This window comes from Pyricularia grisea (assembly GCF_004355905.1).
Source record: "Pyricularia grisea strain NI907 chromosome V map unlocalized Pyricularia_grisea_NI907_Scaffold_6, whole genome shotgun sequence".
Lineage (NCBI taxonomy): Eukaryota > Fungi > Ascomycota > Sordariomycetes > Magnaporthales > Pyriculariaceae > Pyricularia > Pyricularia grisea.
In genome coordinates this window covers 2,646,141-2,670,161 of record NW_022156719.1, presented here as the reverse complement: position 1 = coordinate 2,670,161, position 24,021 = coordinate 2,646,141, and the positions used below count along the sequence as shown (strand labels likewise).

Genomic DNA, 24,021 nt, shown 5'->3' with positions numbered 1-24,021 from the left:
TTTCGAGACTGCAAGGTTGAGAACGCGTGTTTCTGGGCTTGGTATTCGTGTTTAGAACTGCATGGAACTGTAGAGCATTAAACAAAGGTCCCGTCTCGAAACGGGATGGGTGATCCCACGCGGCCGTGGAAATGGCAGACACAAAAAAACAAACACAAAAAAAAAAAAAAAAACACATCAATTGATTTCAAGTAAAGTTAGGCAGGTGTTCGCCTACGCAGACGTAGGGACTTGGAGGCAGGGCTAGTTCGCGCGGCCCCCCTCCCCTGTGGCTTGTGACGGAATTGATTGATTGCCCAATGTGATTCCATCCAGAAATGCCCATGCCTGGGCAATCCAATGTTGTCTGTCGCGACTTCAACGGAGAGACGAAATTGCGCCAGCCACGCTCTTTCCCATGTTTGCGCAGGCTTGGAAATTAGAAATTAGGGTGTAGGGTCTCGCCTATGCTCAATTGCTACTTGGTCGGAAAGCTCGCCAAAGCAAGCCCCAGTCCTGATGAGGTTGCTTTACACTCGTTGCTACCCAAAAATTAAGGTAAAGATGTACAGTACATACAGTACAGCATAATACCCACAGGGTCTTGTGGGTTGGGTCGGTTACTGGGTGCTGCAGGAAAGTGGCTAGGGGAAAGGGAGGATAGAGGCAGGCCCAAGAAAACAGTGCGACATGTCTGTGTTCGTTGTTGCTCCCTGCCGCCGTGGCATTTTCTGGTTTCCGCCATTTTTTGGTGGTGGTGTCTCTTTGCACACCAAAAACTGGCGGTGGAAAGGGCGGGTTTGGCGGCCTTAAGGGGCCGGGGTCCTCCCTGGGATTGGCAGTGGATATGGGACAGTGGAGTAGTGGGACCCAAAGATTCCACAGTACGTACCCTCTAGCCCGGCCAGGCAAGGTTAATGATGGACAGTACTTGGTGTTCATGGTATCGTCGACATGCTGCGCCTCTTTTACCCTCCATTCGCTCCAATTTGTCCGACCCATGTAGGTACCTATTGGCAGTGAGTTACCCAGGTTTTTTAAGGGTCCATAATTCTGACGATGCCATCGCGATAACTGCACTTTGCTCCATATTCTGTAAACGCACCAATATGCCCGCTCTTCTGTTTTTCTCTTTCCCCATTGACAGGGCCCATTTCAGCTTTTCTCTGCATCACCGGTTTCCTACCTGTTCAAGTTCGATGCGTCAAAATTAGCCCACATCGCCAATGATGCCGGTCGCACTCCAGCTCAGGAACGGCGATTCCGAGCACGGTTTACTTGCCTATAATATGTAGGTAGGTACCTTACCTACTCTGCATGTAGTAAAAAAGACGCACCCCTTGCTGGGTCTGTCACGGCATCGTCATTGCTATCGGTCAGTCAATCAGGCCTGTTCAGCACCACGGCCACCTGTCGGCCATTCTCTGCAGTACCGCAGGTGGGGACTATGTATGTGATATCAAAGTTGAAAATAAGGCACATATGCACATAACGGCGGAGCTTAGCATAGCCTCATTCAAATTCATACTCCGTTAGGAATGGCATTAATGGTACTGCGCAAAATACTTGAGGAAATGCTCGGGGCTTTCAGAAAACGGTGGTCAACGGCTTTGATCATTTATCTCTAGACTAGTACATTTGGTCAAGTTAAATCCTGGCTATTCTTGTTGACAGGTACTCACTGTCCATGGGAATCGGTAGTCGGCAGATCGGAAACAGCCAGACATAGTCAGTGGCCTTGTACTATAGCTAGAATAGATTAGTAGGCAGGCACAGAGCTCGGCCGAGTTACCGAAAAGGATTGAGACAGGTGCGATATCCGATCTTTTCCTCTTGGAGTTGCATGCGCCCCAAGGAATTGCTAAGGCCAGGCCTCTGTGCGCATTGCACAAAATATGTCACAGGCATGCCCTCTGACGTCTTCTGGCGGTGGCGCCAAGCTAGCAAGCTCCAAATAGCACAACACAGCGCAGCACATGAGGAGCACAGGCGCGACCACAGCTTGGAAGCTCTTGCAGCTGTGCTTTCTTTTTCCTTGGATTTCTGCCATCACCGATGGCTTCTATCGCATTTATAATAAAGTTGAGTACCTGACTTAGGTATGTATGGTACCTGGGTAGGTATTGTCACGCAGGCTGTACAGTAGCTTGTGTACTCCGCCCTATTCTTGGGTTTCGGGCGACACACGGCACCGAGAACATTCTTATGGGACTCGGACCCGATCCATAGAAAACTGGACGCGGATTTAAGCGGCAGTCGATCACTGAGTAAAATTCCCATGTTGGTCTAGGTAGGTACCTAAGGTATTTAAGTAGTTAATATTCATGAATCTATAAAGTAGTATCACAAATGTAAACGATACATCACGGTAATTTTTCTTCATCGGCGGATTTTCAACAGTCATTTCGATAATACCTTCTCAATCAGGATGTGCCACACAAAACCCATCACAAATCGCTGGGAAGCAATTGCAACGGCGGTAGAAATGCCACCAGACCTGATTAAAGCGCATCACGCGCCGTTTTCCTTGTGCACGATTTCGCATGGCGGCGGTCATGTCCTGCCGATACTCTGTATATTGATTCCTTTGAACACGGTCTTTGTTTGGGCACAGGGCATAATTAGGAACACAGCGCGCGCAGCAGCATAGCTCTACCAAATGCATTAACAGGCTTGCGGGGTCCGGGATGCAAATTCAATTCACTGCCAATGGTTATCATCGAAGGTAGCTGCGTCGCATTGTTCAATATCACACCCTTTCGAATCCAACGTTACGCTGCAGAACGGGGGACGGGAATAGGCTGTGATGAAATAAAATGAAACGAAATAAAACATTTATTTACCGCAGCACTCGCATCCAGTAATGTGGGCAAATTCTGCATTGCCCCAAGTACCTACCTAAGTACCCATGGAGTTGCATGCAACGGTGTCGGTTTTTTTTTTTTTCTTTTTCTCTTTTTTTTCCCCATCCAGCAGACAATCTTAACCATCGTTTCCAGTAAGATTTTCGATTATCAAATAATTTCAGGATCCAGTAATAAACAAAATATAATTTGCGTGTATTGTTCTTGTTCTACTATAACCGACAAGGTTCTCAAAGGAAACATTGATATTAAGTCGGTACATTACATTACAAAGCAACCAAAATTGCCGTTGAAAGTTGTTTCAAGGATGGAGCTTACCGAGCCATCCCACCTTCATCACATATCTTTCTTCTTTTTTTTTACTTTGTTGCAACGGGTGCGCAACAAGTAAGACGGGAAGCTCATCCCCGGACCAAACCTGCGGGTCGACTTGTTCTCTACTAAGATTATAGGCTTTCCCTACATGTCACTCAGCTTCAGCCCTATGGAACGGTGCTTCAGCCAATCAGAGAGTACATAAATGAGGGGAAAGTGCACACGGCGACGCCGAAAAAAAACGGGGGCGCCCTGGAAGAAGCGGGGTAATCCCTTTCTCCAGTCCGTTGGTGGTGTGTTGCAGTTGGGGGCTTGGGCGAAAAGGTGACAAAGCAAACGGAGGCGGACCGCTGGCGCCCTATTGTAAATTCGGTTCTCACCACCATCACTAGTCTAGTTCTAGTTGCCTCGGTACGCGCTTAGTGCTGCTGCCAACGTCGTGGCACTAATAGACGAGTCTCTATCTTTGCTCACAAACAAATCGTCACCGGGTCCACCAGAAAAACAAGGTAAATATAGGAATTATATTCGGAAAACATCCTTGGCACCAATAAATATTAGTCCATCTCGAGGATTTCCTGGGCAAGGGACTTTTGTCAACGTGGTAATTGCTACTGAGCAATGGTAGGCTCAGGATCCACCGCAGTTGCTTATCTGCCGATGTTGAAAAACAAACCACACCGTTTAAATGCAGGTTTACGTGCAGGTGCAGGTATTCAAGATGCCTAGTATTGGTGCTCGCCCCATAGCTCTTTGGGGGTTTATGATATACAAAGAGTTAAATGTCAAAAAAGTGTGCCTAGGTGGGTACCAAAAATATGCAAGTCTCGTATATTTCTAATCAAAGTCCCCAGTATATCGTCTCTATTACTCAAAACTCACTCACACCATGCATACTCCCACACCTCCCTACAGATCGCACGCATACTCGCACCGCATCGCGGCCCGCCGTTTGACGCTTGCCGCTCTTTGCCGGTATCTCCAAAGGTTGTCTTGTATAGGCTGTTGATATGCACTCAGACACACCAGAAAAAATTCTGTTTCCCGACTTTTCATGTTTTGCCCACAATGGTGTACTTCCGAAAAAAAGAAAAGAAAAATGGTATTGTAACAATGCAAATAGGCAGCGGCCCATCGGACTAAGTTAAATCAAGGGTATTTGCTGGCAAGTGCGATTTAGATTGCTTCGCCCCCAAACACCTAACCCCCAACCCGCAAGATATGTCCGTTTTTGATCAAGCTGTATCTGCTCGCTACCCGCAAATGAGAACCTGTATACGGATTTGCATTCTGACCTGTGCAGCAGCGGGTAAGACCAGCATTAAATCACCCGTAACTCCAGAGCACAAGCGTGGAGAAGGTGACCATTCCCGGCCCCCAAAACAAAAGCCACTTAGCCAAGCAGACCAGACCAGACCAGCCCTACAGGGTCTCGTGTATGGCATTCCAATCCTTCCACTAAGATTAACAAGTGCCTATCTTTAATGCAAAAAAAAAACCGACCAAATCCAGACCGAGGCAATACCAGGGTCTCTCGCGCAAAATTGCATTTCGGTACTGGTCAGACCTTTACCAATCATTGTCCACAACCATGATTTCCTTTTCCGGTCGTCGGTCAAGACTCCACGATGCTTCTCTCCCCCGCGATCGAACAGGTGAAAGGCAGCTGTCCAACCGTTCCATGGCATGATATCTCTCTCTAAGCCACTGGCCCCCAGCTTTTGTGCAATGGCTGCGTTGTAGCTAGCGTAAATACTAATTTCAGGCGACAAATAGTTCATCTGCTATAATTCAAGGAATAAATCGTTCAACAAGGATGTTTTGGGGTAGAACCTGCCTAGAATTTCATTATAGATTAATTGAAGATCAACACCACAACGTGGACGATACACATAGGAGGGCAGGATGGAGACGGTGCCATAAACGACGTTGATCTTCATCCTGCTTGTAGAGAGAGTTACATTCTAGTGCCCAGCCTTTGTAGGCAAATCACATATGAGCTTTCGGTGATTATCTTGGCATCAATACTTACATTGTGAATCATTGTGAATGATACTCTGGGTCACCCCCTGTTTCAATGCTCACCAAAGCAATAACCTAGATGGCTACCTAACCCAGATTTGCAAAGTTACCGAGGTAGGCCATACTTGCCGAGGTAGGCCATTTAAATCCTTTTTGGGGGCTTTGGACTGCATGAAGCCCGCGGTGGGATATCCTCAAACCCGGTATAGCATATCGGAGTTAAAAGGGACCTTGAATATTTTTGATATCGGCGTTAAACCAAGGCGCCTAGCGACAATGCTCCTTCAGCACCAATGTTTATTACCCTCACCACCTCAATGGCCCGTTTTGCGCTATTGAAAAAGGCCCGAACAACCCAGACCCCCATGCCTGGGCAGGGGGTAGCCAGGGGGGATTTGAAGAGTAAGCCGTGAGGTGTTCCTCGGACACTTATTTGTCCTTTTCTGCTTGGCGTAGAAAGAGGATGTCGCCGAACCAGTTTTGTGTCTTCTTTTTTTCCCTTTTGCTGAGGAATGGTCCGCGCTCACGCTTTGTGCCACCGTCTATTATTTTTTGATTTGATTTTTTTTTCCAAGGAAAACGGTAGGCTTTGCCTAAGGTACCTTAGGTTGGCTTGGAGAAATCCGACCGCGCTCTTGGCGGGTCCCCGCGCTCCCGTCAGTCTGGTAAGGTGCTGATGGCGTCTTGTGGGGGGAGAATGACATTCGGTTGGTTTCTTTTGTAGTTCTTCATGAGATTTATAGCTACAAATTTCATGTAAGTGGAGAGTAGTGGTTGGCATTAGAGAATAGAATCATTATAGAATAGGGTATTATCTCCTTCTATCAATTCCCAATATGTGAAAATGTCAAAACCTGAGCCTAGCTTTTCATCAGTACCTTAGCTCAACCAATCTGTAGGTACTTCCTGCTTATGCACCACCAGGTACTGAAGCTAGTTGGTGTGTTGCAAGCTTCCGTAAACATCGCCAAGACCTTGCCGTGGAAACTCTTTGTCTCTACATTCTCGTCCGATTCTCATTAATGCACCAAGGGCTTGCATGCATCTCTCTTTTTCTCGTTCACACAAGTTTCTCTGTACTTTTAACGAAAAAAAAAACATCATTGAGCATTGAGTTCCGGACAACGAGACCGAGCCTCCGACCTGCAGCCCAGAACGCGCAGTTATCGGTGTCCGATCGACTGTGCGCATGTTTCTTACTTGACCCGTTAGCTGCAGGCACGTGTGGGGGTAAAAAAAAAACGATGCAGCTGCATCCGACAAGTGAAAGCGACTTCGTCTTTCGCCTTTACAACGCGAGAAAATGCAAAGCAGCCTGGGTATACCGTCACTCTGCCTGTTTCTCCGTCTTGATTTTTCATCACGTTTAGTTTTGTCCATGCAGTGCAGCACATCGCAGCGCAGTGCAGTGCGTTTTGATGTGCAGTTGTAGAATCCTACCATTCAAAGGCAAGGTAACGTGCCACACACCCTCTTTCCACAGTAATCCAACAGGATCATGGGCGACTATGTCCAGTAACAACATGCTGGCAGGCGGTGTTGAAATGTGATTTTGTCTGTCAATGCCTTCCTCGGAGCTGCAAGAGGCCGTGAAACAACGGCTTTGGAGTGGCACACCATGGTTTTCTTTTTCCCTTCTCTCTCTAGATCATTGCCTGTTTGTTCGGCTGCGACACAAATCCTCCCCCGAACTTACTATCCCGCATGTCAGATTCCTGCGCTCCAATGTGCCGAAAGGATTATTTGCTTCCGCTTGAGACCACCAGGCATAGGGACTAGACTAGTCGAGCACTAGGCCCTACCCTAAGTCTACTGTAGTCTAGCTCATACTAAGCCACTTAAACATGACGTTTTGTGGCTTTTCCCCTCGACTGCTCCAGCCAACGGAAGTACTTGGCTAGCTCTCTAGCTGTGTGTTCATGGCAAGTGCAGACCTAGTGGCTTTCTAACTGAGGCTTTGCTTGATAGGCCATGCGCCTGTTGAGGCGCAATCCAACAAATAGGGATCCATAACTGTGCCGAGAGATACTGCCAAAGCCTACTACCGAGATGCTGCAAAGCAAGCAAACAACCTCGGCTCATGACTTGTTCGCGAACGGGATGGGAATGTATAGCTATCGTATATCTTTCTTGTCATTGTGGCTTCTGATGGATACCTACCAGATAATTACACACCATGCGCGGCAAATTCCTGCCACACTCTACATACCTAGCCGGTACAAGGATACTGGGCTACACGTGGGATCCACCAAGCGGTGGTACGGTCCGACAAACGGCTTGGCATCTCTAGGAGATGAAGACATGTCGCGAAACCAGCCAATGGTAACATATCGTCCAGGATGTAAAGGGCGCCTATGACAACATAAAAGGGCGCCGAGGTTCCCCTCTCGCGATGGTAAGGGGTCTTGGGGGTAATTTTTTTTCAATGCTTATCAAGGCGGAGAACAATCGAGTAAAATATCAGTGGGGACGCTAGCCTGGGAATGGGCATATCAAACGATATTAGGGTTAAAATCTTTCTGCCTGGCAACTGGGGTGGAAATGGGGGGGTGGTTGAAGGTGGAGAGAGGTGGAGAAATTCCAAGGGGCTGTGCGTTGAATGCTTTACTGCGTACAGTACAAGCAAATCCAAGAAACGAGTGCGACTACTGTAAGGCTCAAGCTTGGGTCGCTGAGCCACACAAAGCCCAACTGTGCAACAGTGATCCGAGCAGGCACCAAGATAAAAAGACGACTCTGCCAACACACATCCCGGAACACTGGTGGGCCGAGGATTGATGCCCACCAGTTTGCTACCTTTCAGAATCCCACGTTGCAAAAATGTCGATGTTGGACCCCAAATGCCGACGAAATGTGGCTAGGGTACACTAACTCAGAACAAAACGTAGTTAAAAAAAAAAAAAAAAAGTTGCTGCCTTAAGAATCCCCCATCAAGAGACGGTGGAATAGACAAGACTGGGCCTCACACCCGTATCTCAGCCCTACGTATCGAGAATTTGTGATTATGCAAGATAAGGTGATGGTTTGTAGTTGAGTTTGTCAGCACTGAAAAAAAAAGGGAGCCTTGTCAGCAAACCATCCATATCAATATCGTTTTGGGGTAAAATAGCTACGAAGTAAAAGGGGTCAAATCATTCAACAAACCGAGCCCGCAAGCGGAGGTAACACTCATACGGTTTTATCATTATCATTATTAATGCAATCACCGGGCCGGCCGGAATCTCGACTTAGCTCCGGGCCTCCGGGAACACGATATGTGTGGAGTGGACGCTTTTACGATCGGCCCCTGTGTTGTTCCCAGGTATTTTGTACGTTGCCTGGGGGAGGTTACAGCAGACAAAATTATGCAGATCCGTTCGTTGGTAACCTCCACTTTCGACTCTTGCTTTAACGTATGGTAAGATATTATCTCCGGCACTTCAAACAAGTCCAGTAATTTCAATACGGCTTGCCTTCTATGATTGGTGGCAATGGACCCAAAGGGTTTACGGGACATTTGTGGTGCTGCAGTGCTGACTATCACCGAGGCCCCCTGTCATCGCTTTGCTTTGTGGGGTCTGGTGCGAGGAGGCTACCTTTTTCCACTTTTGCTTACGCTGGCGATAAGTTAGACACTTGTTGACGGACTGATTGATCTCCGGCACTTCAGCACGTGGAACAATATGGCAAAGTTGTGTTGTTCGGTTCAAATCCAATCGGGTCTTTGCTTGTAAACCGTTGATTGTTGCAGGATTTGGGTCTGAAATATTTCTTAACCCCTGATATGTAGGAATATTCGTGATTGAACACAGAAATTATAAGGAAGGTAATTACAAACTGTATCAAGCCCAAGTTAACTTGATGTAACAAAAAATCAATGGCTAATTTGCCAGAAATAAAGCCTGCAGTGGCTATGCTATTGCAACGTATTATACAGCATATTGGAGTGACAGCTGCATAGCAATTTAACTTCCGGGTTTATAAAGTATTCAATTGAATTGACAGCCCAAGCTACGAAGTACGAAAGAAACACCCTAGTGTGCACCAATCAGAAACGATGCAAGGTAAATAAAATGGGTTCTTCCCGCGCGACCTTAATACTTGCCTCTCTAAGTAAGGTAGGCTTTGTAGCAACTACCCGACTTATAGGGCTGGCTAATCGGCAGGGATCCCTGATTACGCAGATTTGAAATCCCCAGGCTGGCGGTCCAAACACACGCCCCTCTCAGGAACCCTATCCGTCCCATCTTGTTTTTAATCCCAGGCAGTGGAGCAAGACCTAGCAATATGATCATCCACGAACGAATATCTACCTTGGCTGGGTCGGCTGCTTATGGAAAGCAATTGAATAACGTCAATAAGTCAACGAAAAAAAGTCACCGTTACTTTACATGACACCTTTGATTCTATTTTGATTCCATCTCTGAGTTTCATTCGCTTGGTTCATCCATTCAGAGCGATCCTACAATTGCAGGTAGGTTGGTATTTTTGTCGTGCCCAAGGGTCGACCGACATAAGTGACCTAGTCGATGTAAAAATAGAACCTCGAATGCTGCAGCAGCTGTCTGCTCATTGGTGAGCACCCGCGCCAACACCACGTGCAACCACTGCAATATTGGGAGAGATTGAAGCTAGTGTAATTAGCCCAGTTTAAATGGGCAAAAAGCCGGTCTATTGTGGACAAAATTAGCCTGCTGAACGCATGCTTGCGACGCACGTTGGTGGGTGTGGTGTGGGGAAGATCTCTTTTTCTTTCTCGAATGATGCAGCGCTGCAGGTCACCCTCCTTCACGCCCCCAAGCCCGCTTTGCCCGCCCGCGACCGTCGTAGGTGAACTAACCAAATGTTATCAACAACAACAAAAACACCCGATATTGGGTTGAAGGGGTTACCCACCAATCAAGGTGAGAAGCTAAAGGTTTTTCTCCCATCATTTGTTCCTTCCCGCCGTTTTGCCAGCTCGCTCCTCCGGCAATCTCCCCTCCACCCATGACATGCAACGTTTGATAGCTGCAGGTCGATCTATTTACGACATGCTGATTGTCAACACACATGCACACAACAGTCGCACAAGAATTCCATCTCCACAAGCTTGAGAAACGGTGACACCCCCGAAGTTTGGTTCTCCGGCTCGTCGGACCCGGGGATTGTCTATCAGTTCCGATCAAATGCTATATACTGACAATTTGATATCCGCGAGTTGATAACATACTTGCAGTGGTGGAACTCAGCCTTCTCACATGTGTGCCGTCCCCGATATACCTAGCTTTAGCTTAAACGAAATAGGACTCAAAAAGAGAGATGACAAATGCAGGGGCAAGGGCTCGCTCTTTAGGCCGATCGGCAGAGGATTCCTTCCTGATCATGGTGCGATAATGATATTGCAAAGCGAGCTACCTGGTCAAGACCGGCACTGGATGGGAATCAAATATGGCTAATCTCAACATAGAAACATCAACACACTAAAATAGGGGTGAGGAGGATTCATCTTAACCAACATCGCAGCAAGAGGTGGTATTGCCACCTGGTTTGCTATATTCGTCCACCTCTTCGACTATTGTTCCCACATCGGGCAAGCTTCACGGGTGGAGGAAGCGCTTGTTTGGGCCAGATCTGCCCTGGTTTCCCTTTGCCGCCATCAGCCTGCATATGCGGGCGCTCTGCTGCTCTCTTTGGTTGGTAGATGCTGCCGCGGCCGAGCCCACACCCTACCTCCCAACCCAGCGTTTTGTACCTGCTTCTGGCCTCCTTTTTCTTCCCCTTCCTGAGTGGCCAAAATGCCGGTTCTCTCCTGGCCCCCATAATGTACACTGAACGCGCTCTTACTCGTTGAAAACATTACATACCTACCTAGATATGCGTGTCCCGAGAGGAAAAGTCTCCCCCTCCCTCCAGGCTTACCCCAGGACACCGAGTTGGAGGGGATGGTTGGACGGAAAGGAGGCCGTTTCCAGGACCGTAGGACGTTGCTGGATTGGGACTGTTTGCTCGAGGGCAGTGCACCGCATATCTGCCTACCCAGATACCACACGAACCGATGTGATATTCGGCAGAGAGCTCGCCCCGACTGTTGATGGCGGTGAGGTTGCATACTTGGAATTAAGTTGGCCGACACGTAAAATCTGACGTGGAGCTGACCAAATTCTGCCCCTGGCCAAGACGGGGCTTAGACCAGAAACCCTACGAACCCCGCGGCTTTGTCGGGGACAGTATACAATATCGGGTGCCAATGGCTAACTGGGTAAGTAGACATATATGTTGGGGGCCTTTGTATACGCGTATCTACGTATCATTGACTTGTAGTCAATTCGAGTCTCTGAACCATCAAAAGTGCCCGCCACCTCAGTTTTTCTTTGTTTTGCCGTGATTATATTATTGATAACAGGGACGGACGGTCCCGCCATGTCAAATCACGAGTTTGAACCAGGGCCCAAATTTGGCGGCTTGGCGAGCACTAGGAGACGTGACAAAAGGACTGGGCTAGATCCACGGTAGTCCGAATTATATACTCAAGAAGGAATGAGCGGATCCTGGACCAAATAGAATAATTACACGGGAGCAACAAAAAATTATAGAAAGGCTGCAACTTTGTTTCATGGCATGTTAAGTAGCCCCCAAAATAGTGCCTAGCCACCGATCGCCTCGGAACCTACCTATGGGTTTGGATTGCTCTGGGATTGGGAGCATGTTGAGCCGTTTTGCGGTGCGGATACACAGCAGCTGGTACAGCCTTATGAGGTACGTAGCCTGGTTTGGTGGCGGCTTACTGTTGGAGATTCTAGCTTTAGTGTAATAGTCCTAAGATGCGGGGAGGGCTTTTCTTCTCACTGTTGGGTTTCAACTTACTCTTCCCTCACTACTATGTATAGTGCCATGCTACGTATGAGATGTAGTTGGAATTGATATGATGTCAAATTTAGCAGGCAGCCGAAATTCAAGAAAAACCCGTCGTTCCTGGCCAGTGGCCTCTCGATCGTGCAGACGACTCGGCCTTTGGAAGGTCCGTACGAACCCCCGAGGCGAAGAGTAGAAAGGATAAACACATACACTACTTAGGCGGGCATGTACCTACATCAGCTTAGCAAAAAGATAAAAGTACAGAGACCTTGCCAAAAGGCAAAATTGTTCGGATCGCAAGGGCCCGTCATGAGGGTCTTCCCTGTCCATGGCCGAGGACTTCCTCGCGTCACTCCATCATTATTGGCAAAAAAATTGCATCTTGAACAGGTTGATCAACAATAATTCGCCGCGGCCAGCAGGGAAATGGGTCTTGCAAAATATGTCATTTCCTTCGTTTTGCGAGAAAAAAAAAAAAAAAAAAAAAAAAAAAAGGCCTAATTACCTGAAAGCCCCATTGAGAGATCTGCTTTCCACCACAAATGAATTAAATTGCCAAGTCAAATGCGAGCCGACGAACCCAAGAATGTTGCACTGGGTTAAGGTAGTAATGATTTTCTCTGGTTGCTCCACGTGTGGGCAAGTACGCTAACCTCTTCATGATTGGCTGCTTACCGCGAAACCTCGACAGACCCCTGCTAGGCACCTGCGAAAATGCAAAGGCGCATTTAGCCCCCCCCTGTGTGGGTTACTGTTACTGTGCCATTCACTTTGTTCTTTGTCCCATGTTGGGCTAATTTATCTTCTCTTTCTCTGTCACCCCTCCACAGTCCCAAATTCGCCGTTTGACGTTTTTCCTTGGGGCCTCCGTTTTGTCGATCAACCCCACCATTTCCTCGGGCACTCTCCGTTTCGGATGGCCGGCCAGACGAGCTGCCAAAAATCTGGTTCCGTTATCTTTGTCCCCTAAGTACTTTGCACTACTGCTTCAAAACCGTCTCCTGCAGAGCGCTACTGCCCGCCCGTTCAATGCCTTTCCTTGTTGGAACCAACGCAAAGATCGCATTCGCGCCCAAGCAAAGAAAATGCAATGAAGCAAAGCAGTACAGTAGTGGCATCAAAAGAGCATGCGTACATGAAGCAGAGTCACTCGCACGACTTGAGAGACTCGTGCAAAAAAAAAAAAAGGGAACAAAAAAAAGTATCATGCAGAACAGTTCCGGTATGTACAGAGAGGTAACTAGATGCAGCAAAACTCCGGACCAAATTGACCCCAAACCATAGTCTCCGCCTCTTCCCGTTTCTTGGTCACACCCACGCCCCAGTCCCCAAGCCATTCTTTAGCTGCGCGCGCAGGGCTGGGATAGACTTAGCTGGTCAATACCAGGCTACAACCCTACCCTGGTTCCAAGGCTTGTCTTTGGCTGATGTCTCCCACCCACACACCACTACCATGGGGGGAGTGTAGAAAATGGCGGGATGCACAGGCTCGCATCGCATTTATCATGGAGGAGGGGTGTGTCGAGCGCTGCCAAAAGTCGAGTCCCCCCATACAAGGGTTCCCCCTTGGCGTGAATTCCGCGAGCGCGGGTGCGGTTCGCTTGCTTCACGCCTGCGATGGGACCTTTTTGCGCCCACGCCTCTCCCACCTTGGTAAACCTGTCGCTGGATATTTATGTGCCTCATCCCCCCGCCGCAAAAGATCAAATCTCGAAAGATATCTATAACACCATCATACAGCTACCGGTTCGAAACAAAAACACAAAGAGGTTTACTCGTCAGTTTTATAAAACTATCATTACATCCCCATCCCACATCAGCTTTACCCCCTCAGAGTTGCTCCCATGATCAGTCATCTCTACCCTGCTGTTCCCACCACCTTCGATCCTCACGAGTCCTACTACGACGCCTCGCGCATGTCCCACCACTACTACAACCCAGAAGACACTTCGGCCAAGCTGCCACCACCAGTCAACATGTTCGCCATGCCCCAGCATCACCACTACGCCGCCTACGCGCCCGCCCCGGCTCCTAGGCAATACTCGGGAACCAGCAGCGCATTTAGTGCTTCGGCCAATCCGGATGAGGACTGGACCAAGATTTCCGACCTTGCCGAGCGCAGGAGGATACAAAACCGCATTGCCCAGCGCAACTACCGTGAGTGAACCCTTCCAGGATCATATGGGGTAGCTTTTTTTCACTAACATGATTCGATTTCTTCTCTTGCAGGCAAGAAGCTCAAGAGGAGACTGGAGGACCTTGAGAGGCGTGCCGGATCTTCGGACGGTGCGTCAACCGACGGCAACGAGAAGAGCACAACCACCACAGCCACCAAGGCCAGCACAGCAAACTCTAGCACCAAGAGCGGTAGCAAGGCTCGCTCTCCAAAGAAGGCCACAAAGCAGCAGTCTTCACCACCGCCTGCCGCTCTCTCACCTCCCAGGACCTACCCCGAGCAATTTACTCCTCCCATGAACCCTGAGGATGAGCTTCTTTTCGCACAACCGTACGCATCAGAGCAGCGGGACCGCAGCCACAGCCCGCCCTCGCTGTTCTACACCTACCCACCGCCTGAGGACATGATGCTCCCATACGGCGCCACAACCTCTCCGCCCTACACGGCCGGCGAATACTTGGTGCCGACAACGGTCCCGGTTACTTTGCCTTCAATGACACACTTCAGCGACGCCATCAAGCGGGAGCCTAGCTATGGCGAGGAGATGTCGCCCTACATGGGCAACTATGGCTACATGCCGGGGATCGAAGTCAGCCAAGCTACGCCATACGACAACTCGAATCCTCATGTGAGTGCCTCTCGCGAGTCTCGCTCCACTTCATCATATCCTCTTCCACAACCTTTCCTGCCTCGTCTACAAACAAATTTTCCTGCCTCTCCTTCTTATCATCCCGTCCCGCCTCGCCGATGAGAAGAACCCAGAGGCTGATCATCAATCCCATCAGACACCACCATTGTCGCACGGATTCGACCACTCTACCAGCTGTTCAGACTCTGGTTACGAGTACCCGACCACTCCGTTATCCATGCCCGCTTCGCCGGGCATGATCCAGCAATAAACTGGAAGGGAGACACAAAAGCAAAACAAATACACAAAAACCAAAAACAAACAAATTTCACTGCCTCACTGGCCATGGTTAGCTTGCTTTAATTGCTTGTATCTGACGGCGCGGTTGACGATTTATTTGGTATTTCTTTCCCCTTGTTTGTTTTTATTTTGCAATGCATCATGACGATCGGATCGTTTTTTTATCTCGTTTTTTTTTTTCTGGTACTTTTCCAGGCAGCGTTGGCGCAGATTAACCACCCTTTCCCGGGTAACTTTGGACACTTTTTGGTGCACCCTTTTCGATTCTTGTTACATACTTTATTGTCACCTCCATTCTGTATCAGGGCTATACACTTCCCACAAAAGGTCACTCTGCGATTGGAACATGGATTTTTTTTTTCTTTACCATCTTCAGGAAGAAAGGGAACTATTTTAGTCTTTTTTTTTTTTTTTTTTTTTTTTTTTTTTTTTTTTTTTTGGCTATATCTCGATTTTGGTATTCATAGATCCCCAATTCAATATAGAAAGAACATGCATTCTTTCTTTTTGTTCATTACTTCTTCCTTTGCTTGGTCTCTCAGCGTCCCAATGAAGCTCAAGTTGACTATGTGGTATGAGTTAATTATGGCTACTTGTCATGCAAGTCACCAAATGTGGCAAGCCATCCGATGCAAAGGGGCGAAAATTTGGTGAGATTACGACGAGAGTTTGGATCGAGGACGGTCTTCGCCGGCCAGCAAGGAATTCGGATGGAGGGTTCAGATCCTCTAGGGGTCCGTTAGCTGGCGCGTTGCGATGCGTCTAGAAGTCGTGGGGTTAGTCCGATGGGACGGTAGGACGTCTATTGGCAATTGACTTGCTTGTTCACAGGTGCATGTTTTATGTTTTCTTTATTCCTGCTCCTTTTACCAAGACATTCTAAAACTTCTATTCATAATTGGGAATTTAAACCACATTAAACAATCGATTAGTGCATGCAGCTTGGAGCAAGCTTTGGAGAATTTCTCACAAAACGAGAAATGGTTTTTTAAGAATCTCACCCGTGAGACGGATAGCGATCGATGACCGGCAGGGACATCACAAGCGCCACGTGCGTGCACCCAATACTCCGCCGAAAAAAGTCTTAGCATTCCAGCTCAATCCCATCCCCCTCCCTCGCTTCGGCATCTCCCCAAAAAGCTATTTGCAAGAGACTTTTATTAAACAACCATTCATGAGTTTTGTTGCAGATTCTTTTTTTTTTCGATTCAAGGTTATACATTACGGTCAAATCCGGTCCCTTTGGCACTAACCAAAGCAAAAAACTCAAATATTTGGATGGAAGTCCTGAAATAAGCTGATCTCGGCCGAGTTGTCCAGCACAAAGAAAAAGAAAAAAGGTGACAACGGTCATGCTTGCCTTGAACCTTGAATCTTTCTCTCAACTTTGTTTCTTTTGGACGGGCTTGCGTGGGTGGAGAGAGGGGGGCACAATCACCCACATGGGGCGGGTGGGCTTCTTTGGGGGATTTTCAGCTGCTGCCTTGCCTCGTCCGTACTGCCATCTTTTGTTTGCTACCATACATACTCCGTATCAAGTGTTCCGTACCTAAGGTAGCTTTTGCTAGGCAAGGTACCTTTACCTTACCTTACCAGATATGCATATACCAGGGGTCCCTTGCGCGGGTTCAGCACCCGATACCCACACCTTTTTTGGTCTCTTTGTGCAGAAAAGTACCATCACAAGCCTCCCTTCTCCACACGCGCCAATCGTTCGGTCCCGAACGGGCGTAGCTCCGACAGGAAAACGGACAGCGCAAAGAGTATCTGAAGGACTTTTGTTCATCTTGGCGGGCCCATGATACAGTACCGTACAAAGTACATAACTCCTCTGCTCTGTAGCCTGCCCTTGTCTCTGTCTCCTCTTATCTCCCACGGGAGTAGGAACTTCGTAAGAAGCTTGGGGGGGCCCTTGGCGACCCACTATATGCTAGTGTTCGGCCTTTGAAGGTAAATACGCGTATGGGGATCGATCTACAAATGGTTCTTTGGACGGCATGGTCCATTTGGATTTTCCCCCCCTTCTTTTTCTTACTGGAGCAATCAATGTTTGTGTTTGTTGGACTTTAAGAGGAACCATGGAAGAACACAACTTATATTAGAAACGAAATAGATTAGGCAGGAAACACAAAACAAACAAGCAAAAAAAATTAAAAAAATTCACTCATAGCAGATGGATGGAAAGGCTGTCCCATCACCAAAAGTCAATCTGGAAAGGCTGGCGAACTGACCAGCATTTGTAATGGCGCAAAAAAAGAGAAATGAGGCGCCCCGAAACGATCGGTGGTTTTCCAGAACCGGTATCCCCACCAGCACCAGACGGGTTCTGATTGGCCACTTCGCATCCTTCGACAGTTCTCTCCACAGCAGAAACAGAACAAGGGTGTCCTACCCCTCCGGGGCAAAGGCGGATTTAAGGGAAACGTCGGGTCTAAAATTTTAACGTACAATCCAGGAATCTGTCTTGGTTACTTTGTCCAGGATTATTTCAGTCGCATGACCTTGTTGTGTAACGTGTGTGCCTTGCCGTTTATCAAAAAGTCCACAGGGAGCGAGAGACGATGGTCCGGCGTGAGTGAGGGGATTGCGTGGTGTGTTGAATATGCCAAGTTTCTATTTTGCCTTCTTACGAAGTACGAAGTAACATGATTCGTACTTTAGTCGTACTTCGTAAATACTTTTAAGGATTCGTGGATTCCCTCAACTGCATGTTGCTAATTTTAGGGGGCTCAAACGGGCGGCCAAGTTTAAAAGAGCGCTAGTTGGAGGTAGGTAGGTAGGTTGGTATGTACATAAGCTTGGTATGTTGTAGCAAGGCAAAGGCCCTGCATCGACCGTCAGACGACAAACTGGACTGCTAGCTTGATTACTAAATTTGGATAAGACCGCTATTAAGCGCCCGAAGTAAGAACCCAACTCTGCATGTGGAATAACAGTTTGAAAAGTACTACACATCTTGCCCCTTTATTAGTAATGGCCGAGACCCTACGGAGTTATGGGTTTATAATGAGCGAAGATAATTTCGGCGTTTGAGGCACGGTCTTTTTCATAGTCGTACCATTACTCCGGTCTCAAGGTCTCCAGAATCCACGAGGAAGGTGGGGTAAATGACAAAAAAGTGCGATAGCCGGCCACCCGGAGTGGGCTTCGACCTTACCTCCTACCTACCCATTGATTAGTGATATCAAATATAAAGCAGGGCCATTGTTAAAATTAGATTGGGCAGGCTGGAGCGCATCGTAACTGGTATCCTGTAAAGCTTCCTAGGTAAGGTACTGTACACATTCAGTCGTCTTTCAGGAATCCGAAGCAAACCTGTTGAAATAATGCGACTAACATCTAGAACTACAATTCGAGGCAACGGATAGGCAAGGTACCTGGTACCTTACCGAACTAGGATGGTAAGGTAAGTAGGTAGGTAGGTAGGAACAAAAGCTAATGCACTTCCGTAAAGTGGGGCCGCCGTCAATTGAATTGAGCCTCCTACTATTAGTACATTTGGAGACATTTCAGCATGGATTTCATTTGCACTTTGTTGTGTCCACCGAGCAGATAAACGCCCTAGTCTAGTCGTCCGAGACTGGAGACTGGAACAGTTTACATCAACATTCGAACCATAATCCCACGTAACATCCCCATACGGAGTTGGGCGGAAAAGTCCTCACCCGCAAGGGCCAACGAATGCATCTCCATGAATACCTACCTTACCTATCTACCTTAGAACCACACCGGCGCCCTTGTTGCTTCGCGAACCAATGGGTACTGGCTGTTAGGGTAATGAGTCGTCGTTATGAGGGCATGCTTACCAATCTGCGCCGCGCAATTCATATTATAGATGAGCGAGCCGCTAAAACGGCACAAAATTTATCGGCCCATACGTAAATACGAATGGAACATAGGGGTTAATGCGGGAATAAGAACAAATGAATGAGTGCGTATAGGTAGATATTTAGACCCTGTGGTGACCCTGCCAGGCTCCAGAAACCAAAGGTTAGGTTCATCTTAGGTTCTCACCTCATGTCGGGGAACATTAGCTTCCTTCTTTTCCTTTTCCAGCCCTACGGCCTAGACTATAATTACAAGCACAAAATTCAAAAAAAATCTTTTATCTGACAGGGCCTTTCTTTCAGGGTTCAAGGGGAGGTTGAGCCGGGCTGGGCGAAACTCTGCTCATATTGAGGCCAGGCAGAGTTCCTTCTAATCGAGTCGTACGCCGGAAAGATGCGATGAATACTACCTGAATGCGACTCCTGGCTTTTGTGCGCTAAAAGGCATCCGTGTCGCGGCAGTAAACGGTCGTACACCAAGGCTACTCGATTCGGCCATGTTTGATAGCGCCACGTCTTGCACGAGAAGTTTAACAGAAATAAAATTTCACACGGAGAAACAAGAAGAGGTAAAAGCAGTTTGTTCCATCTTTCTAGACGAGTACTCATCCTTGTTTACGGTTTGAGGCAACCTGAGCAGCCGCCACATATTACATCAGAGGCAATTAAAAGTGCTCATCAAGATCAAAGATGCGCCTAGACTGCCCGCATCGACGCACGTCCAAATGCGATGAAGGGTATTTTTTTTCGGTTTTGCTCTGTGAGATTTCCCCCCCTTGTTCCGTCCGGTGAAATCATACCAAAGTGAACATGTGAAGTTCAGAATTAAGGTGTTTGACAAACAATAGACGGAAATGCCTTGCAGTGCATGTCAGATATCCGTCCGTGCTTAGCCGCGATAACCGCACAGAAATCGTGTATTTTCTTACTGCACCTAACCCAGGGCGCAACGCTCCAGCCCACTGAAAAAAAAGAAAAGAAAAAATTCGATCCCCGAAGTCAGGCAAGGTTTTGCCTACCTACCTTAGGTACCTGCTGTGCTTGTCCCCGCGCCTGGCTGTCAGGGCAGAGCGGGCAATCGCCCCCAAGCTGCTTTCGGGCTTGACACTGGCTTTTGAGTGGGGTGTCGATCCCGTCATCATGCATCATTAAACTTTGGTCTTGTTTTGTTTTCCACTCCATTTGACGCTTGACGCGTCCACGGCAATATCGGATTGCCTGCCTGTTCAGCTTCTTTTGTTTCTTTCACTCCATCATACTGGTTTTTTTTTGTCCGGTCGCTCCACAATCCTTCGGCGATATTGTCAGTAGCGCTACCTAATCTTTTCAACAATCGGATTCGCGGCTCTCCAAGGGCATTGAATCCTGCCCATCCTGCCCACTTTAGGGTACCTCGTGTTTAGTTGCCGTTGTTCCCCCCTTGCGGTCCGGTGAGAGAGATAGTGCACACCCCCCCTCCTTTGACCGTGGTATGTTTTCATGACTGGAGGCTATCAAGAATAGCCCATCAACCTTCGGGATCCTTGGTTCGGGATGACGATTGTTGACATGATGGCATGCCCGCACAAAGCTCCTTCGTCTTCCTGCCCACGAACCGGAGTCAAAGGTTACCAAAAGGAGCTTGGATTGCGATATTAGTGCCCAGCCTTGCTTGTATTTGGTCTACAAACGGACTTGGCATATCGACGCTACCTATTCCTTGTCGACCAACCACAGCCTAGACGGGCAGATCCCCATGCGAGCGGCGCTACCCGCATTTTTCCTGCTTCTCGACTTGGGTTTGGCCATATCCATCATGGCAGAAAACCGATATATTTTTGGTGGTGACAAGTACGTCTGAGCTTCTTTCTATTTTTTGGTGCTCCATGATATCTCGCGTGGTTCCTGGCCTGGCCGAGTCTTCCTCCAATATTTGGCCTTTTGGTGCATGCTTGAGCCCCGATGGCAGAAGTCTTGTCTGATACACCCTTTGGTCATTCTTCCGACGAGTCTCCGTTTTGCTTTTCTTCAACGTTTTGTCTCGAGGCCTAGACCAGTACTCTGTGGTGTTCATCTCATGCTCAAACCGTTTTCTGTCGTCTGGCTGCCTCCCTCTTCCCCATACTTCATTCAGATTTGATACAATCCGACTTTACAGTCCCTGACTGAGTCTAGCCTCTTCCAGGCCCTGAATCGCAATTGCATCTGCAAGCGCAACCAACCAAGTGGTTATTACCTGTGTTATTCCCGACTATCGGATGGGCAATACGCAACGACTAATACACGCAACTCAATCCTCCGCGCTTTTCTATGTTATCTTGTTTTTAACGCCGAAGCGCGAGCGCTGAGGTTCCGTTACTGACTCACGCAATCAACAATTCATCTCTTTGCTTCATGTTCTCTATTTCCGTCGTCAACCCCATTCCTCGTGCAGGGAGCTAACGTAACGCCACACAGACCATGGGACGAGGCCGGGTTCACCGCCGTCGACGATCGTGTCCGCGGAGGCAGTTCAGTCTCGCACTTGGTCGTCAACGCCGACCGCACGGCTGCTACCTTCAACGGCACTCTCGACACCAAGACCCTTGGTGGCGCGGGCTTCGCTTCTCAGCGCACGGTTGACCCCTTTCTAGTAGATCTAACCGGCGTTGGTGCCTTGATTGCAGATGTCGTGGTTCCTACCGACAATAAGACGTATACTCTTACGCTAAAAGACGAGATTCTGCCTACCCGACCGGATGGTCGGGAGCAGAGCACCGTTAGCTGGGAGTATGACTTCGTCGCGCTGGGAGATGGCGACAAGGCGGGCGAGACGAAGCAAGTAAAGATGCCAATTGACCAATTCAAGCCCACTTACAGAGGCCGTCCGGTAGAAGATGCGAAATTGGATCTGGCCAACATCAAGCGGATCTCGTTTATGATGAGAAGGTACGTAAAGAACCTATGAAAAGAGCTCAAGAATCTGCAGCTTTTTGTCCCTGCTACTTACTGACTGCGTATCCATAACACCTAGCTTTTTCGAAAAGCAGGAGGGCGATTTCAGCCTAACCATCAAGTCACTCGCTGCGTCCCAATTCGTACAGAGTGAGAGTCCTGCTCGAATTAGCGAGGCCATCTCAGACGATGGCGACTTGAAAGTTCAGGCAAACCAGGCCCGGTCCGCGGAGAAAGAGGTGCCGGCCTGGCGCCGTTGGCTCTGCAACTGGTAGGCAAGTATTGCACGATAGGCTGGGGCATCATTCAAGTAGTGTTTGTGGCGTTTGTAGTTGCTAGGCCAGGCGCGCACGACCAGAGGGCTTTAAGGTGAAAACGGAATGAGAATTCCCAACTCTTCTTGGGTTTGGTTACGGTAGAGTAACAACCGGCAACGGTTTCTAGACACGACTTTGAGGTCGGAAAGGACACCTGATTTAATGAAACAAGTTTATCTGGGTATCACAAGTAACAATTCAAAAGTAAAACATGACCAGCCAAACGTGAGTTATTCCTCTTGGTCCGAGTCGTAGCTCACCAAGGCAGGCGATGCCGCCCTGGCCAACACTTGTTGGTGTGGCTTTGATGAAGGCGCTGAAATTCTGGCAACTTCTTCAATGCTAGGATCTGCGAGACGATCCCGCTTTCGCTTGAGTCCAGGTATTGTATGTTGTCTTTTTGATTTCTCACTCCAAAGGCCTTCCAAGAATGGATCCTTGGCCGTCCTCTGGTTCATGGCGATGGCGCCAATGAGACCGTCTCGTGTCTTTTCTTTGGAAATCTCGGCCTTGAGCATCCGAGATTTCTCCCTTCGTGATGTCTCAGCCGTATCAGCAATTCTGCCTTTCTCTTTGGGCTTGGAGGACTGTGCTGGGCTTGCGGAACGTCCTGAGTCTCCGAAGAGCGGCTTGCTCATGGCCAGTTCAGCGGCGTCCCGGGCCCCGTCGCGGGCTCCGTCCGTACTGCCATAATCCATCAGAGCGGCCAGTCGCCTGTCGTAATCGGTCTCCGGACCAAGAACAACCTGGTCCCCCAGGCTCATCTTGTCCTTCAGAGCTTCGTCGCTGGTGGCCATTGCTTCCCGTTCCTTGCGCTCTGCCCGGAATGCCTTTCTCAGTTCCGAGTTGCGCGAATACGGGTCGTCCCAAGCCCGAGCTGACACGTCAACCAGCTCCTCGACGCGGCTCGTTGAGCGGGCGAGGGCCGCCCTGTCTGCAATAGTCTTTTCCAGCTTTGCAAAGGCGGCCTCCCTAGCCTTCTCATCCTTGACCTCACCCCTAGCCTCGTCGATGGACGCCAGGCTCGCCCTCGCTAGATCCGCCGCTGATATAAGACTCTCGCCCTCCTGACTCCTCAGCCCAGGCACCCTCCGCCTGCCGCCGCTGACAACGACGTAATCTGTGTTCTTCGGATCCGTGCGGATCTCAATGTCACCGCCGCATGCCGGGTGCTTGATAGCAAAGGAGAAGATAGGCGTGCTGTGGTAGTTGCCGACACGGCGCTTGACGGCGTTGAAGCGCACACCCTGGCCAATGAGTGTCTCCTGGGGGCAGCGCTCGCACCAGACGGGGAAGGGCATCTCGAAGCGGACCGTTAGGGCGCCGCCGCCGTGACGGGCGCGGGATCCATGGGGGTGCTTGCCATGCAGCTTGTTTCCACTGACGGTGCCTTCGACCTCTGGAGGGACATAACGTCCCATGTTGAAGCCCTGCATCTTGAGCGGAGGATGTTGTATCACATCGACGGTGGCGTAGGTGTTTCGTTTATATAGGCGGACGGCGCCGTGTATTGACTTCCAGCCGACGTTGAGGGTCTGCGTGTGATTTCGAGTTGTTTGTGACTCTCATGGGGATTTCTCTTTGCCCAAACACAAGTATTGTATTTCGATATTCTATGCGGAAGCGTGCGATGTCGAGTAAGAGGATAGGTGACTTTTTAAACACGCTGAGTGTTTCATGGCGATGAACATATAGATAAGGCGCCTACGTAAATTGGCGCGCGGATTAGAGTTGACACAGCTTTCGGCACGACAGAGGCCATTTGAGGCCCCGCCCCCACAAGTCTAAAGCCAAGGACCAATCATCATTGGAGGCCGGGATCCACTATGACACCTAAAGCAAGGCGTGCAGCAGTCGCGCCAGG

General features: G+C 48.8%; 7 protein-coding genes across 7 annotated transcripts; 3 read left to right on the top strand and 4 right to left on the bottom strand.

The window, feature by feature from the left end:
• Positions 1–543: 543 nt before the first annotated feature.
• On the top strand, positions 544–1,515 carry PgNI_08754 (uncharacterized protein; the record flags this gene model as incomplete). Its single annotated transcript, XM_031128746.1, has 4 exons — positions 544–550; positions 580–863; positions 1,127–1,251; positions 1,311–1,515. 4 exons carry the CDS (start codon positions 544–546, stop codon positions 1,513–1,515), a joined length of 621 nt encoding a protein of 206 aa, XP_030979002.1.
• An 8,798-nt stretch (positions 1,516–10,313) lies between these two features.
• PgNI_08753 (uncharacterized protein) lies at positions 10,314–10,525 on the bottom strand (the record flags this gene model as incomplete). The annotated part of the gene is given in 2 exon segments (XM_031128745.1): positions 10,314–10,421; positions 10,439–10,525. 2 exon segments carry the CDS (start codon positions 10,523–10,525, stop codon positions 10,314–10,316), a joined length of 195 nt encoding a protein of 64 aa, XP_030978996.1.
• Positions 10,526–10,691: 166 nt separating this feature from the next.
• PgNI_08752 (uncharacterized protein) lies at positions 10,692–11,250 on the bottom strand (the record flags this gene model as incomplete). Its single annotated transcript, XM_031128744.1, has 2 exons — positions 10,692–10,980; positions 11,006–11,250. 2 exons carry the CDS (start codon positions 11,248–11,250, stop codon positions 10,692–10,694), a joined length of 534 nt encoding a protein of 177 aa, XP_030978997.1.
• A 2,474-nt stretch (positions 11,251–13,724) lies between these two features.
• PgNI_08751 (uncharacterized protein) lies at positions 13,725–15,539 on the top strand. The gene is made up of 3 exons (XM_031128743.1): positions 13,725–14,153; positions 14,226–14,800; positions 14,958–15,539. The coding sequence occupies exons 1-3, from the start codon at positions 13,841–13,843 to the stop codon at positions 15,069–15,071; spliced, it is 1,002 nt and encodes a 333-aa protein (XP_030978899.1). The 5' UTR covers positions 13,725–13,840; the 3' UTR covers positions 15,072–15,539.
• Positions 15,540–17,304: 1,765 nt separating this feature from the next.
• On the bottom strand, positions 17,305–17,445 carry PgNI_08750 (uncharacterized protein; the record flags this gene model as incomplete). Its single annotated transcript, XM_031128742.1, has 1 exon — positions 17,305–17,445. One exon carries the CDS (start codon positions 17,443–17,445, stop codon positions 17,305–17,307), a length of 141 nt encoding a protein of 46 aa, XP_030978998.1.
• Positions 17,446–19,495: 2,050 nt separating this feature from the next.
• PgNI_08749 (uncharacterized protein) lies at positions 19,496–23,229 on the top strand. Its single transcript, XM_031128741.1, has 4 exons — positions 19,496–20,396; positions 20,498–20,757; positions 21,364–21,834; positions 21,920–23,229. Exons 2-4 carry the CDS (start codon positions 20,663–20,665, stop codon positions 22,113–22,115), a joined length of 762 nt encoding a protein of 253 aa, XP_030978443.1. The 5' UTR covers positions 19,496–20,396; positions 20,498–20,662; the 3' UTR covers positions 22,116–23,229.
• On the bottom strand, positions 22,388–23,919 carry PgNI_08748 (uncharacterized protein; the record flags this gene model as incomplete). Its single annotated transcript, XM_031128740.1, has 2 exons — positions 22,388–23,692; positions 23,866–23,919. The coding sequence occupies 2 exons, from the start codon at positions 23,917–23,919 to the stop codon at positions 22,388–22,390; spliced, it is 1,359 nt and encodes a 452-aa protein (XP_030978442.1).
• Between the last annotated feature and the right edge of the window lie 102 nt (positions 23,920–24,021).

Coding starts and splice junctions, on each gene's coding strand:
- PgNI_08751 (XM_031128743.1), top strand. CDS start 13,841: ATGATCAGTCATCTCTACCCTGCTGTTCCCACCACCTTCGATCCTCAC. Junction 14,154..14,225: donor CATTGCCCAGCGCAACTACC/GTGAGTGAACCC, acceptor CTTCTCTTGCAG/GCAAGAAGCTCAAGAGGAGA. Junction 14,801..14,957: donor ACGACAACTCGAATCCTCAT/GTGAGTGCCTCT, acceptor CAATCCCATCAG/ACACCACCATTGTCGCACGG.
- PgNI_08749 (XM_031128741.1), top strand. CDS start 20,663: ATGCGAGCGGCGCTACCCGCATTTTTCCTGCTTCTCGACTTGGGTTTG. Junction 20,758..21,363: donor TATATTTTTGGTGGTGACAA/GTACGTCTGAGC, acceptor AACGCCACACAG/ACCATGGGACGAGGCCGGGT. Junction 21,835..21,919: donor ATCTCGTTTATGATGAGAAG/GTACGTAAAGAA, acceptor CATAACACCTAG/CTTTTTCGAAAAGCAGGAGG.